Source organism: Mastigoproctus giganteus, chromosome 6 (assembly GCF_048544385.1).
Source record: "Mastigoproctus giganteus isolate SK-2022 chromosome 6, ASM4854438v1, whole genome shotgun sequence".
Taxonomy (NCBI): domain Eukaryota; kingdom Metazoa; phylum Arthropoda; class Arachnida; order Uropygi; family Thelyphonidae; genus Mastigoproctus; species Mastigoproctus giganteus.
In genome coordinates, this window is record NC_143580.1 from 163,542,234 (window position 1) to 163,557,306 (window position 15,073).

General features: G+C 38.0%; 1 protein-coding gene across 1 annotated transcript in view; it reads left to right on the top strand.

The window, feature by feature from the left end:
• The first annotated feature begins 810 nt into the window (after positions 1–810).
• The window catches only part of LOC150084715 (echinoderm microtubule-associated protein-like 2), a 364,524-nt gene continuing 350,261 nt past the window's right edge, over positions 811–15,073 (top strand). The window contains exon 1 of the mRNA XM_090376571.1: positions 811–843. Coding sequence (XP_090232697.1) covers positions 828–843 — 16 coding nt within the window. The 5' untranslated portion in view covers positions 811–827. The remainder of the gene's footprint in view (positions 844–15,073) is intronic.

Sequence of the window (15,073 nt, forward strand, 5' to 3'; positions counted from 1 at the left end):
CTATATATAGTTGAGGAACTAATACCATTTCCCCAATATATCGCTGGAAATACTAGTTCCATTTGGGACAACTTAGTGGTGTCAATTGGAATTTTCGTCACTCATTACAAAGTCCAGAGTTGCTTAAATGTGAGTAATGACATGCGAGTGGGTATTTCAGAAAAAAATGCTTCGTTTCATGAATATTATTGATCAGAAACGGCAGCTGAAGGTTTATCGAGCTTGTAATTTAATTTTAAATCAAATTAAATTAAATATATAATTCCTCTGTGATTCCTGTTTTTTTTTTTTTTTTTGTTCTAAATTTTAAAGATTTTGTAGTCTTTTACCCAACCCCCAATCTTTCTATAATGTTTATGTTTATATCATAGGTTTAAAAAAACGTACAAAGATCTTATATATACCTAACCGAACGTTTTTTGGTAAAGGATGTGAGAACATATTTTGATAACAAAATGGGTGTTTTCTGCTCTAAAGGTGAAGAACTCAGAACTCTGGTATAGACGATCGTGGGTCCTGATTTCCCAAAAAAAATATATTTTTTAGGCGGCTAAAAAAATTAAAATATAGACTGTTCGATTCCACCATTCTTTTTGACATTGGAATGTGGAGTAGGGTATGGCGATCCAGTGGGAGATCCCCTTCTCTCCCACCCATTTTCATCTACTGAATGTAACCGAATTTGTGGATTTGAAAAAAAAAAAAAAAAAACTTAAAAAACGAGTGTCAATGCTTTAGAAATCTAATGGCTTCATATGGTCGGTACTTTGTTTAGAGGGCAGCACTACTCATCAGAAGTAACGAAACCGTTTATATGCGGAGGTAGGATGGATAATTCATTTGGTAAGTCAATGAGCATCGAGTATGGTAAAAGAAAGAAATAAATAATAGTTATTAGAATTAATTAAATTTAGATGAGATACGTTAAATGTTATGCCATAGATGGATCAGAAAGCGTTCTTAATGTGGATTTTCTGTTTTTAATGTTCATTACATGTTGAACAAAAATAAACATCTGACATTTAACCTGTTTTTGTCTATGTAATACTTATATGGTGTATGAATATTTAATTTTTGTGTTGTCGTCAATCATGATTACCCTGTTATAAGTTATGAGGACGAATCTAATTGGAAAGTATTTTACTTTTCGTTGTCACGTTACTTTTTACGTTAGTTTCCTTGTTTAGTACCATTTTCGGCTCGGGCGTATGCGACCTATATTCTTCGGTTATATGTGTCAGTGTTAAAAGAAATGTGTTTTATGTGTAAAAAGGTGGATTTATCATATAGCAGAAGTTTCCCAAACTTATACCTTGTCTCCCCCCTTAAAATATATTTAAATTTCTTGCCCCCATCCAGGAGAAGTGCAGATAAACAGATTTAACATAAATTTAGCTATGGGTATACATACTTTTATAAATTAATATATACTGCAATATATTTAATTAAAGTATGTTAACAAGCAAAGGATAAAAAAAAAATGCTTGGCCATATTTTTTAAAATTCTTCATACAAACAACATCCATACTTTGCTAACCTCTGCCTTGTAGGCAGTTTAGGTAGCAGCCTATGGTCCCTAACTTTTTGAATTTATCAAAGGCATTTTCATATTGCAATTTCTGTGTAAGATAAAAACTTAACATCATGAAGGTTTAGCAGAAATTGTCAGGGTGATCCAGATACTTCCTTTGCTTTTGCTTAAACGTTTTAATGTAATGCTAAGCAAAATAAAGAGGAAACAAAAAATATGCAATAGATATACAGATAAATTGTATATATACTCACAGTACAACTGTTTCTGTTACTTGTGTGAGTGAGAGGTTGGAGGTAGACAGACAAGGTTGAGCACATATTTATTAACAGAATTATTGCCATGTGTGAGTACTTGCAAACATTATTATTTCCAGATAATACAGAAGATAGTGTCATATCTGTTTGCCTCTGGAACAGGTGGATTATCTGGAATCATTCGAATCAACACCTTTCAAAGGATGTAAAGGCTTATGTTTTGAGCATAAAACATTTTCAAAATGCCTTTTATTGCTGAAGACATCCAGTAATATGCAATATGTTGGGTACCCCAGCGGCTCACATCTGGTGAGTATGGGCTTGGCACACCCAGGGACCTGAGCTGGATATCATCATTCTTCTCTTTGACACAGAGTAAAAAATATATGTGGAGGTTCTAAAGTCTCGAAACTTTATTAGACAGTTGTACAGACAACTTGAGTAGCCGAGACCCGCTAATTTTCATAAAATTGGACAAATGCTAATAATTTATTGTAATTTTTCCTTGTAGAGAATCTGCGATCTCATTACCGGTTTAGAATAAACTTTGTGAATTTTTTGAAAAGAGTATTATAGGCTATATTTGGAAATTTTTAAGGAATATTAAATTTTAAGAATATTATATATTTTATTTTAAGGCGGAAGAATAATCACCTCCTTATCCCTGCTAGAAAAATTCCTGTATATCATTGACAAGACACCATGAGCTACTCTTGCAGACCGTCTGCACTGCTCAGAAAATTTCATATCTGCCTGCACAGTTACCCCCAGGTCCTTTTTGTTCTCTACCACTGTCAGTGTAGTACCACAGAGTTGATATGTTACTCTGGGGTTACTGCTTCCCATATGTAGTACTTTACATTTGTCAATGTTAAACTTCATTTGCCACCTCTCAGCTCATCTACTCAACTTTTCTAAATCCTGTTGCAGCAGCAGCGTACTGTCATTAAAGTCCTTAATAACCCTGCCAACCTTTGTATCGTCTGCAAACTTGGACATTAAGTTTGATATACCATCATCAATATCATTTATAAATACAGAATACAACATGGGCTGAACACTGAACCCTGGGGGACTCCACTAATATCATTACTCCACGATGAGCAGTGTCCATTGATTACCACTCTGTCTTGTCACACTCAAACATCCCTTTATCCATAGCAGCAATTTGCCTCCAATGCACACTGCTCCAATCTGTTCGGCAGTCTTCCATGTGCAACAGTATCAAAAGCCTTTCTAAGATCCAAATATATGATATCAAAGTTATTCCCTGCATCTAGTTCCTTTGTGACCACATCATAGTATCCAATCAAATTGGTCAGGCAAGACTTTCCCTTAAAAAAACCATGCCGTGTCCGAGCTATAACTGAAGTCTTGTCACAAAGGAGGTTAGGCAGGCGAAGGTAGATTACGAGAAATCTTTGGCAAAGGATGCTAAGAAAAACAGCAGGGATTTCTTTACTTATATAAACTCTAAAAGGAAGGGGATGAATCTGATTGGTTCTCTTGATATCGATGGTTTGACTGTTGATGATTCTGCTCAGATAGCAAACAAACTGAATTGAGTATTTTGCATCTACATTCACACATGAGGAGTTATTAAGGTTTTAAAATGGCAGAAGGTTATCAAATTGTAGTAGGGTGCTTAATGATTTTGTAATAACTGAGAGCAAAGTGGAGGAGAAATTGTTGAAGTTAAACATAAGAAAGGCACCTGGAGTGGATGGGATCTATCCAGTTATATTAAAGTAGGCGGCAAAGCAACTAAGCAAATCCTTAGCCATAATTAGGCCCCCGTAGCCTAGTGGTCAGGCGCGTGGGTGCACAAGTACACGTGCCTTGAGTGACCGGGGGTTCAAGCCCATGACTGCTGAATATGGTGCTGTTTCTTGTATTCTGTGTATCTTGTAAACTCCTCTGACCGTTTGGTCGTCCCGGAGTATAAAACAGAAAATTTATTAATTATGAGAGCATCCTTTGGACTCAGAGGTCCCCACGGACTGGAGATGTGCAAATGTGTCCCCAATTCACGAAGGGTATTATGAGTAATTACAGACCAATTAGTTTAACTTCTGTTCCTGGTAAAATAATGGAGTCACTGGTTAAAGATGCATTGCAGGGTCATCTAGACAAGACTGCAGCAATAATTCAGACACAGCATGGGTTTGTTAAGGGAAAGTCTTGTCTGACAAATTTGATAGAATATTATGATGTGGTTACAAAGGAATTGGATGCAAAAAATAATTTTGATATCATATATTTGGATTTCAGGAAAGCTTTTGACACTGTTGTGCATAGAAGACTATTGTACAAATTGCAGCAGAATGGTATTAAGGGTAAGTTGCTACAATGGATAAAAGGATGGTTGAGTGGAAAAAGGCAGAGGGTGGTAATCATTGGGTGCTGCTCTTAGCGTTAGTAGAGGCATATGATGCAAGAAAGCAAGTCTGAGCAAGAGGCAGTATCCCATCAGCATTGTGCATGCTCAAGTCATTCAAGGCTTTGTACACCTCTGTCAGATCACCTTGCCGGTGCCTAGTCTCCAGACACTGTAATTTGCAAAACTTAAGCCTTTCTTCGTAAGAGCAACCCTTCGTTCCGCTTACCAACCTTGTTGCCCTTCTCTGTACCCGTTCCAGCAGCTCTACATCCTTCTTGAAATGAGGCCTCCAGACCCTTATACGGTACTCAAGGTGCAGCCTGACCATTGCCTTATACAAGGGAATAATCACCTCCTTATCCCTGCTATTAAAATTTCTGTATATCATTGATAAGACACCATGAGCTATTCTTGCAGCCCGTCTGCACTGCTCAGAGAACTTCATATCCGCCTGCACAATTACCCCCAGGTCCTTTTCATTCTCTACCACTGTCAGCGTAGTAACACAATTGATACGTTGCTCTGGGGTTGCTGTTTCCCCTTTGTAGTACTTTACATTTGTCAATGTTAAACTTCATTTGCCACCTCTCAGCCCATCTGCTCAACCTTTCCAGATTCTGTTGCAGCAGCATAGCATCAGTAGCATCCTTAACAACCCTGCCAACCTTTGTATTATCTGCCAACTTGGACATTAAGCTTGATTTACCATCATCAGTATTATTTATAAATACAGAAAACAACAATGGACCCAACACTGAACCCTGAGGAACTCCACTAATAATATTAGTCCACGATGAGCAGTGTCCATTGATTACCACTCTGTCTTCTGCCACTCAACCATCCCTTTATCCATAGCAACAATTTGCCGCCAATGTCCCACTGCTCCAATTTGTGCAGCAGTCTTCCATGTGCAACAGTATCAAAAGCCTTTCTAAGATCCAAATATATAATATCAAAGTTATTCCCTGCATCCAATTCTTTTGTGACTACACCATAGTATCCAATCAAATTAGTCAGGCAAGACCTTTCCTTAACAAAACCGTGCTGTGTCTGAGCTATAACTGAATTCTTGTCAAGATGATCCTGCAGTGCTTCTTTAACCAGTGCCTCCATTAATTTCGTGGACTAATGTTATTAGTGGAGTCCCACAGGGTTCGGTGTTGGGTCCACTGTTGTTTTGTATATTTATCAATGATATTGATGAAGGTATATCAGGTTTAGTGTCAAAGTTTGCAGATGATACAAAGGTTGGCAGGGTTGTTAATGGCAGTGTGCTACTGCAACAGGATCTAGAAAATTTGGGCAGATGGGCTAAGAAGTGGCAACTGAAGTTTAACCTTGACAACTGCAAAGTTCTGCATATGGGTAGAAGTAACCCCAGAGAAACGTACCAACTGTGTGGTACTACACTTAAGGTGGTAGAAAATGAAAAAGAGCTGGGAGTAATTGTGCAGTCTCAGATATGAAGTCTACGGAGCAATGCAGACAGGCTACCAGGGCAGGTCATTGGATTTTGTCAATGATATATAGGAATTTTGCTAGCAGGGAAAAGGTGATTGTCCCTCTGTATAAGGCAATGCCAAAGGTGCCATACAGTGGAATTTCCATGGTCAGGAGAAATCACAACAAGGCGAAGGTTATAGTCCAGTAGTAGTTGTTGTCTCAGTTGGTGAATGTTTTGTTCTGTTGTTAGATATATTCTAGAGATTAGCATTAGTTGAGACATATGATGCAAGAAAGCAAGCTTATGTAGCATCAGCCAAAAAAAATTCCCATTTTACCCATCTGGTCACTCCAGGTGTTTGTCTACTTCGGCCATAAATTTATTAAACTATCAATTTCCACAACAACAGATGGAAGTCTGTTCAGGCAAACGTCTGCACATCTATTCTATAACTGTCTTACCTCAATTTGAATCTATGCCTCCTCAGGTTCTTAATCTGAGCAAGCGGACATATCCCATCTGCATTGAGCCTGCTCAAACCATTCAAGGACTTATACACCTCAATCAGATCACATCACAGGTGCCTATTCTCCAGATGCTGCAACTTGCAGAATTGAAGCCTTTCTTCATAACCATACTTTTTTATTCCTCTCACCAATCTTGTTGCCCTTCTTTGTACTTGTTCTAGCAACTAAACATCTTTACCTAAAATGAAGCCTCCAGACTACTATGCAGTATTCAAGGTGTGGCCTGACCATTGCCTTATACAAAGAGATAATCACTTCCTTTTCTCTGTTAGCAAAATTCCTATATATCATTGACAAGACTCCATGACCTGCTGTGGTAGCCCATCAGAGGCTACCACATCATGTGGTAGCCTCTGATTACTGCTCAGAGAACTTCATATCTGACTGCACAATTATCCCCAGGTCTCTTTCATTCTCCACTTTCCTGAGTGTAGTACCACTCAGTTGGTATGTTTCTCTTGGGTTACTGCTATTCATATGCAGTACTTTGCATTTGTCAATGTTAAACTTTAGTTGCCACTTATCAGCCCATCTGCCTAACTTTCTTAGATCCTGTTGCAGTAGCATACTCTCTTTACTATCGTTAACAACCCTGCCAACCTTTGTATCATCTGCAAACTTGAACAGTAAGTCAGATATACCTTCATTGGTATCATTGATAAATACACAAAACAACAATGGGCCCAGCACTGAACCCTGGGGGACTCCACTAATAACATTTGTCCATGTAGAGTGGTGCTCATTTATTGCCATTCTCTGCTGTCTCCCACTCAACCAATCCTTTATCCATTGTAGCAACTTGTTCTTAATGCCATACTGCTCCAATTTGTACAGCAGTCTTCCGTGTGCAACAGTATCAAAAGCTTCCCTGTAATCCAAATATATGATATCAAAATTATTTTTTGCATCCTTTGTGGTCACATTGTAGTTTCCATTCAAATCGGTCAGACAAGACCTCCCCTTAACAAACCCATGCTATCTGAAATGCTAACTATTACTGCAGTCTTGTCTCAGTGATCCTGCAGCACTTCTTTAACCAATGACTCCATTACTTTTCCCAGAACAGAAGTTAAACTAACTGGTCTATAATTATTTGTGTTACCCTTTGAACCCTCTTTGTGAATTGGGGATACATTTGCATATCTCCAGTCCATGAGGAGTTCCCTGAATCTAAGGATGCTCTTATAATAATTGGCTAAGGGTTTGCTTTTGTTCCCTTGCTGCCTTTAATATAAATGGGTAGATTCCATCCACCCCAGGTGCCTTTTTTATGTTTAACTTCAACAATTTCTCCTCCACTTTTCTCTCCATTATTACAAAATCATTTAGCTCCCTGTTAGTTTAGTAAATTTCTGTTCTCCCCTTCCTTTACAGAATTCCTCATATGTAGATGCAGAATACTCATTCAGTTTGTTAGCTGTCTGAGCAGGATCATGAACAGTCGAACCACCAATATCAAGTGAACCAACCTGTTTCATCCTCTTCCTCCTAGAGTTTACATAAGTAGAGTCTATTGTTTTTCTTTGCATCCTTTGCCAAGGATTTTTATAATTAGCCTTCGCTTGCCTAACCTCCTTTTTGACTTGATTACAGACTAGCTTATATCTGCCATAGGCTTCTGTGTCACATTTTTCTCTGATATGAGCCTCATTACTTTGTCTGACATCCATTTGGTCTAAATCTTGTATAGTATTTCTTGGTATGAAAAGCCTAGTAGCTTCCAAGATAATTCCTTGAAGGCTTCCCATTTAGAATTTGCTGTTTTTAACCTCAGTTGATCTCACTGTATAGAATTTAAAAACTGAGACCACTGTAGTCACCACTATGAAAGAAAAAACCCTTCCTTTTACCCTTGATGGCAGTTGCATCTTTAAGTAAATCTCATATCATCACACTGTGATCACTGTTACCTAGTGGTTCCTTTATTTGCAAATTCTTAGTGCGTGAATAATCACTGCTGATAATCAGATCAAGAGTATTACTCCCTCTGGTTGCTTGTTGAATGTGTTGCTGTAGAAAACAATCCTCCAATAAATCCACAAAAGGCTTGCTAGTGTGTGTGACCAATCCACAAATTCCCAGTCAATATCTCAAAAATTAAAATCCCCCATTATAAGACTCATCTGATTTACTGGCCCACTCTATTTCTGTGCACAATTGGTCGTTCTACTCATCAGAGTCATTAAGCGTATAACACATTCCTAGGCGCCTCTGTAGCCAGGTGGGCAAGAGTAGCAGTGCGTAGCACACGCTTCTTGATTAGACCGGAGTTCGAGCCCTGACCACCAAATACCAAGGATGCGGAAAGGTCAGGGAATGACCACCGCATATCCCCGGAGCAATATGGCCTTAGTTGCTAATGCTCCTAAAAACCAAACAACAACAACATAACACATTCCTACTCTCATTTTCCCTTTCCCAGTGTTTATGTCACATCAAACTGATTCAACGTTGCACTGTCCACCCATTTCAACTGAATGCACTTCGTTAGACTTTTAGTTTCTTAACTAACAGCATATCCTGGTATCCCATAAAATATCTGCCTTTGATGTCTTGACCAGCACTTAAAATTCATCAAATTTATTTACTATAATTCTAGCATTGGTGTACATGCAAGTACATATACATGCACCTATTCCTACTTTTCGTTACCCTAACACAGCCCATATATTTACTTGTTCCATGATGACTCCTAGCAGCTCTTGAAATCCCAAGCAAATTGCTCTCTAGGCTGCTTCCCCTTAGAATAGGATCAGTGCAAGAATCACTTTCATCTCTCTGCCTGTGGCTATTGTTAATCTTTTAGTCTGTGAATCCTCCCCAGCTAGCAGTTTTCTGACCCACCTAACACTGCCCCGATAGCATCAGAAAATATTCTTGAACCCTTTCTATTTAAGTGTATTCAATTCCTGTAGAAGCAGTCTCCTGTTAGCAAGAGCAGACCATGCTGAAAAAAAATTCTACCCAATGAGCCTTGCACAATCTAGGGCCAAATTGATTGACAAGGCTCTCATCATATACTCCCTCCGATCGTGTTTGGGCAGAATACCAGACATTTTCAAATTTAACCCTAACTCGTGACTTTTTTCAGCATTGACCTATACTTGTTAAGTGAATCTGCAGATCTCTTACACCTAAGGTCATTAGTGCCAACGTGTACAACAATATCACCTTTTGCGCCCTTAAAAGATATCTGCTCTACAACGTCATCAATTTCACCCCCTGGCAGACATACTCTGGTCCTGTTTCACCTGTCCTTTTTGCATAATATTTTCTCCATCTCCCTGACAATAGTCACCGATAATAACTAGCTCCTGTGGGACCAGTGCATTCTGCATTGGAGATTGCTGCTGTGTTGTCTGATGCACAGAAGTGAGCTCTGGCATTGAGTTGGGCAGCTGAGAGCTTGATGGTCCCTCACTTTAATACATTCGAGGGCATCTACCATACACTTCAAACTCTCATAGATGCCACTCAGAATGCTGAGTTGCTGCCTAATTTCTTTACACACTCTCTGCACCTAACACACACAGACATCCTCCTTGGCTAGATCGTGTTCTGTTCCAGAAAGATCCGCAAACATTGCACATTTTTTTAGACTGTAATGCATTGGAGAATCACCCCCTTCAGTTCTCCCCGGAGCCACAGCACTCCCACTGTTTTGTCCACGTTGCTTTGCTGCTCTAGTCTGGGTCATGATTCTATTTATGTACAATTTAATTAACAATGAAATTTAATAAGATTAATAAATTTTACTGATTAATTGATAATACCGTACTAAGCTAACAGATTTCTAATAAAGTGCTACTTATTACACTATCTAGTTTTACGTTAACAGTTCTAGATATAAGTTGCGACATTCTGTATCGATCTAATATACTATAACAATGCCGGCAAGTTATGAACAGTAAGATCTAAGGACACTAAGTATTAATTCTCAAAATTGCTATCTAAATTCAAAATAAACTAAGGAGCTTGACTATACTATAAAGCTATTTGTAGAAAATAATTTAATATGACAATTAAGTCAATAAAACGGCTACATATTTATAAAAAATTTAGCATTTTCGGAGCTGCAAATCTTGACTGCTTCTCCATCCTCTGTAGGATTAGTACTCAAAAACTTTGCTCATGACTGACGGAAGAACTATCGGTAGGTAGGATTCTGGAAGATTTTGTGGCTTTGTTGGGTTTTTCAGGATCAGTCTGATACCAGCAGTTTTCCAGTGAGTTGGGAAGTGGCTTTCTTTCAGGCAGTGGTTAAACAGGTTAAGGATCAGATCTGCGATATATTATATTGTCTTTTTTACAATCTCCGGTTCAAGGAGATCGATGCCCGGTAATTTCTTGTTTTTCATTTTCTGTGCTGCGGTTGTTAACTCAAGGTGAATAAAAGGTTCTGTTGAGGTGGATTGTAGTCTGAGTGCTCTAGACCAGATTCTTAAACTTTTTTCATTCACGACCCCATTTATGATTGCGAGTTTCTTGGCGACCCCTATAAATATAGAAGAAAGATAAATTAATATTTTTTGATGATTTATTTATTAGGTAACAATATACATATACATATGAAAATATATAGTTTTAGAATTCGTTTTGAAACATAAAAAAATCTAAAATTAAAAATTGCACAAAAAATTGTAAAATTGTATTTATTATAGTTACAAAGATTATATGCCCTATTTTTCATCAAAATTGCATTTTTTGCAATAACATAAATAAAAGGGGATTCTGACCGTCTTAGTTCGCTCGAATATATTCGAACGCAGTCGTTGAGTGGTAAGTATTAAATTAAAATTAAAGTAAAAAATTTAATGAGATGGATGTGCCTGTTTTTTATTGCATAACAAATTAAATCTTGGTGGAATGTTTGACACTGCTGGATGTAAGACCTCTTCAACATTTTTTAGCGCTGAACAATACTGGGATTTAATGTGTGTTAAAGCTGAGAAAGTAACTTCACATAAATATGTGGTGTTGAATGGCAGAAGTACATTTAACGCCATATCAGCGATTGTGGGAAATTCAGTTCTAGTTCCGATCCAGAATTCAGTCAAGGACTTTTTTTGAAATTGTAGTTTTAAGTTTGAGTCACTCGAAACTCAGCAAATTCCTCTTGAGCTTTAAGTGGCAGGTGATCAATCTCACTTAAGCCAATCCAAAACGGCTTTTGAATCCAAACTATTTTTTGGAAATCAATATTTAATATAAAATATGTACGGAACTGTGTTTCTAGCGCTTTTAAGTGATCTACAATAATTTTTGCAATAAAAGTTTTACAATGAATTTTCTCGATTATAAAATTGTCGACACTGGAAAACATTGCGAACGAATTTTTTTCTACCTTACTTTTCCAAATGTTGATCTTTTTGATAAAACTTTCAATTTTATCATTCAAAGTAAATATATCGCAATTTTTTCCTTGGAGAGACAAGTTGAGATCGTTTAATTTCACAAAAATATCTGACAAATAACACAGCTTGGATAGCCATAAGTCATTTTGAAAAAAAGCAGCAAGTTCACATTTTCGTTCAGTTAAAAATATTTCGATCTCGTCCTTTAATGGCAATAATCTTCTTAAACTTTGACCTCTTGACAACCATCTTACTTCTGCATGTAATAATAAAGTTGTGTAGTTGGAATCCGTATCCTTACAGAGATTTGAAAATAAGCGGCTGTTAAGGGCATGGCTCTTAATAAAATTTATAATCTTAACAGCATCCTGAAGCACATCGTTCAATTCTGGTGCTAATTTTTTTGCTGCAAGGGCCTCTCGGTGAATAAGGCAGTGAGTAAAAGTTATATGATCATAATGAGCGGCTTGAAAAAATGATTTAAAACCAAAATTTTTGCCGGTCATCGCTCTTTCACCATCTGTGCATATTCCACAGCAATTTTTCCATTCTAAACCTTCAGTTTTTAAAAATTCATCAACTTTACAATATATGTCTTTCCCTGTAGTATGGTCTTCCATAGTACGACAAAATAACAATTCTTCCTCCACGCTTTCTTTATAAACGTACCTGACATATACTAACAACTGAGCCAATTTAGTAATATCAGTTGTTTCGTCCAACTGAATTGAAAATTTTGGGCTTTCTTTAATTCTTGTAATAAGTTGCACTAATTGGTCCTTGTTAATATCAGAAATTCTATTCGAGACAGTGTCGTTCGACAAAGGAATTTTTCGAATATCATCGCCATATTTACTTCCATGTAGTATTTCTACCATTTTAATAGCAGCAGGTAATACAAGATCTTTTCCAATGGTGAACGGCTTTTTATTTTTAGCAATACAGTATGAAACTTCATATGACGCTAGTAAACATTTTTCACTAACGGTTATAAATTTTTCAAAGGATTTTTTTTCTTTATTTAAAGATTTATACAGTCTTTCAAAATATTCTTTTGGTTTATTGACATACGAAACATGCTTTGATTCAAGATGTCTTTTTAATTTTGATGGTTTCATACTCTCCGGAGCCAATAATTCATTGCAGATCAAACAAAGAGGTTGTTCATTACCCTTACAATTTTGAAATGTAAAGCCAAATTGAAGAAAAGACTCATCATATTTTCTTTTTCGCACATACAAATTTTGTAAGATGCCTGTTTTTCAATATTTTGTCCTGCCTGAGAAGAGTTTGTAGCATTATTATCTGCGTCATTGCTATTCTTATTTAAGTTCAGCCATTTATCCATGGCCAAAAATTATTTTGATCCTAAAATACAATAAATATATAAAAATAACATATTGCATATAATAATTGATTTATTAATTACCGAATAAATAAAAAAAACTAAAATCTCGTTACGGCGGAACACTGACAATTGACTACACTAGAAGAGCGTCAATACTACACTAGTTCACATTGCAGTCAGTGTTATTGAATCATAGTCTCGCTGCACGTGTGCGCGCGCATTCCTCCCTTTGTTTGTATGCAGGTGTGTGAGTGTGACTCTGCACAAATACACATCTAGATGTTATAAAATCGTGTATTTAAATATTTGACATTAAAATCTCTCGCGACCCCAAATGGGGTCGCGACCCATAGTTTGAGAAGGCCTGTTCTAGACAGAGCTGGGTTTGTTGTGGTGTATTGAAAGTTGCCAGTGGCTTAGAGATCACATCAAGGATATTATTGATTGTGTTTTGCTAGGTTTTGGTCATTTGTCCTTGTGGAGGGTATTACCTCGCCTCTTGGGAGTTTATTAGTCATAATTCTGTAAATGACCCCCCCCCCTAAGTGTTGGTATTGCCAATCATTGAAACCAAGTGCTCCCAGGACAGCTTTTTCTGTTGCCTAAGGTAGTCAACCTCTGCTTGTGGTCAGGATCTTTGCGCTCTTTGGAAAGCACATCGTTTGTGATTCACTTCATGCCCCAGGGTTTGGAGTTCCTCTGATCACCAGGGAACCTCATCCAGCCTGGGGTTTTTGTGTTTGATGGATGTATTGCAAGCTTGAACGATGGCATGAGTAATGATGCACTGTGGTAATCTGGATCTTTGACTTGTGGGTTTTTCAGCCTGAAGTTGAGGTTTCTTCATATTTGTCTCAATTTGCTTTATCAACTGCATACCGGTGTGGCAGGAGTCCAGGTGACAGATCTAAACATCTGAAGAGCTATCGCCTGGTGATCAGAAGTAGTCCAGCCTTCACTGACTGTCCAATCAGAAAGGTATCCAGCAAAGGATCTTGTAGAGACGATGATGTTGATGGTGGCCTCTCACAGGGAGCTTGCAAATGTTGGAAGGTTGTTAGGCTGGTTTGGGGATGGTGTAACTGCTATTGGTAAGGAATTCCTTCAAGGGTTGGCCGTTCCTTGAACCATGACTTTCTGGGGTAGTGCTAAACCAAGCCAGGAATCCACAGTTAACATCAGCTCCTACAAGTATCCTGGCATTGGGTAACTCTGTAGAGTTGTTTTCAAGGTACCTGACTGCCGGGAGGATGTCCTCTCCTGGTTGGCAGTACATCAACACAATGTAGAATTTGCTGAGGGAGCTGATAACTTGGGCACAGGCTGAACAGAGGTGTGCAGTCCTGGTCACCGTTAGATTGGGATTGCGGACTGCAATGGCCGCCCAGGGAATTCCCCCCCTCAGCCTGCACAATTTTGTAGGTGAGTGAATATCCATGAACTTTGTTGGCGTAAGAGTAGTTCCTGTATTATAACGAGGTCATAGTTTTCTTCTATCTTCTGTGTAATTTGGCTAGCAACAACTCTGGCTCTTTGTGCATTAATTTGGAGAAACTTAATCTTGGTAGTGTTGAACTGTTTATAGTAAATCCTCATAGTTGATTTGATTTTGGTGAACACTCTTTGCCTTTATATAGACAGGGCATTTGCTGTCATATATTGAGTGGGCGTGTGGTAGTTTCTTCGCTTGCAGTTAGCACGTCGGTTCTGATGACTTATTGGGGCATGAATTAAAGCTATGGCCTTTTTCAGTGCAGGTGGCTGCAGATTGGTTCGGACTGTGTATGTGTAGTATGACCAAATGTCAGCATTTAAATCATTTGGGGATAGCCACATGCTCTCTAAAGCTGTAACTGCCTAGTTTATGTATACTCTGTTCTGTTGGGAAAGGGTTTTCCAGGCAGAAGGTGTAAGTTCCACTACCCAGTTAGAGGAATTCCATTCTTGATTTGGTCTGATATTTGGGGATAATAAGGTCAGTCGGGACCTCTTCCAGGAAGTTCTGTTGGAGGTTGCTCTGATACAATTCATCTCTGATAGCAGAAGGGTCCAGTCTTTATCAACATCAAAGATGAGGATACACAGTCCTTTCTTTATTGGGGGCTCAGCAGTGAAATCTAAGGTGGGTATCTTGGAGTTATTGAGGATTTTGGTGGCTTCTTCTCTGATTTTCGTCTCAATAATCACTCCTGTATGCCGGGTTTTCTGGATTGATTTTATACTGGTGGTCTT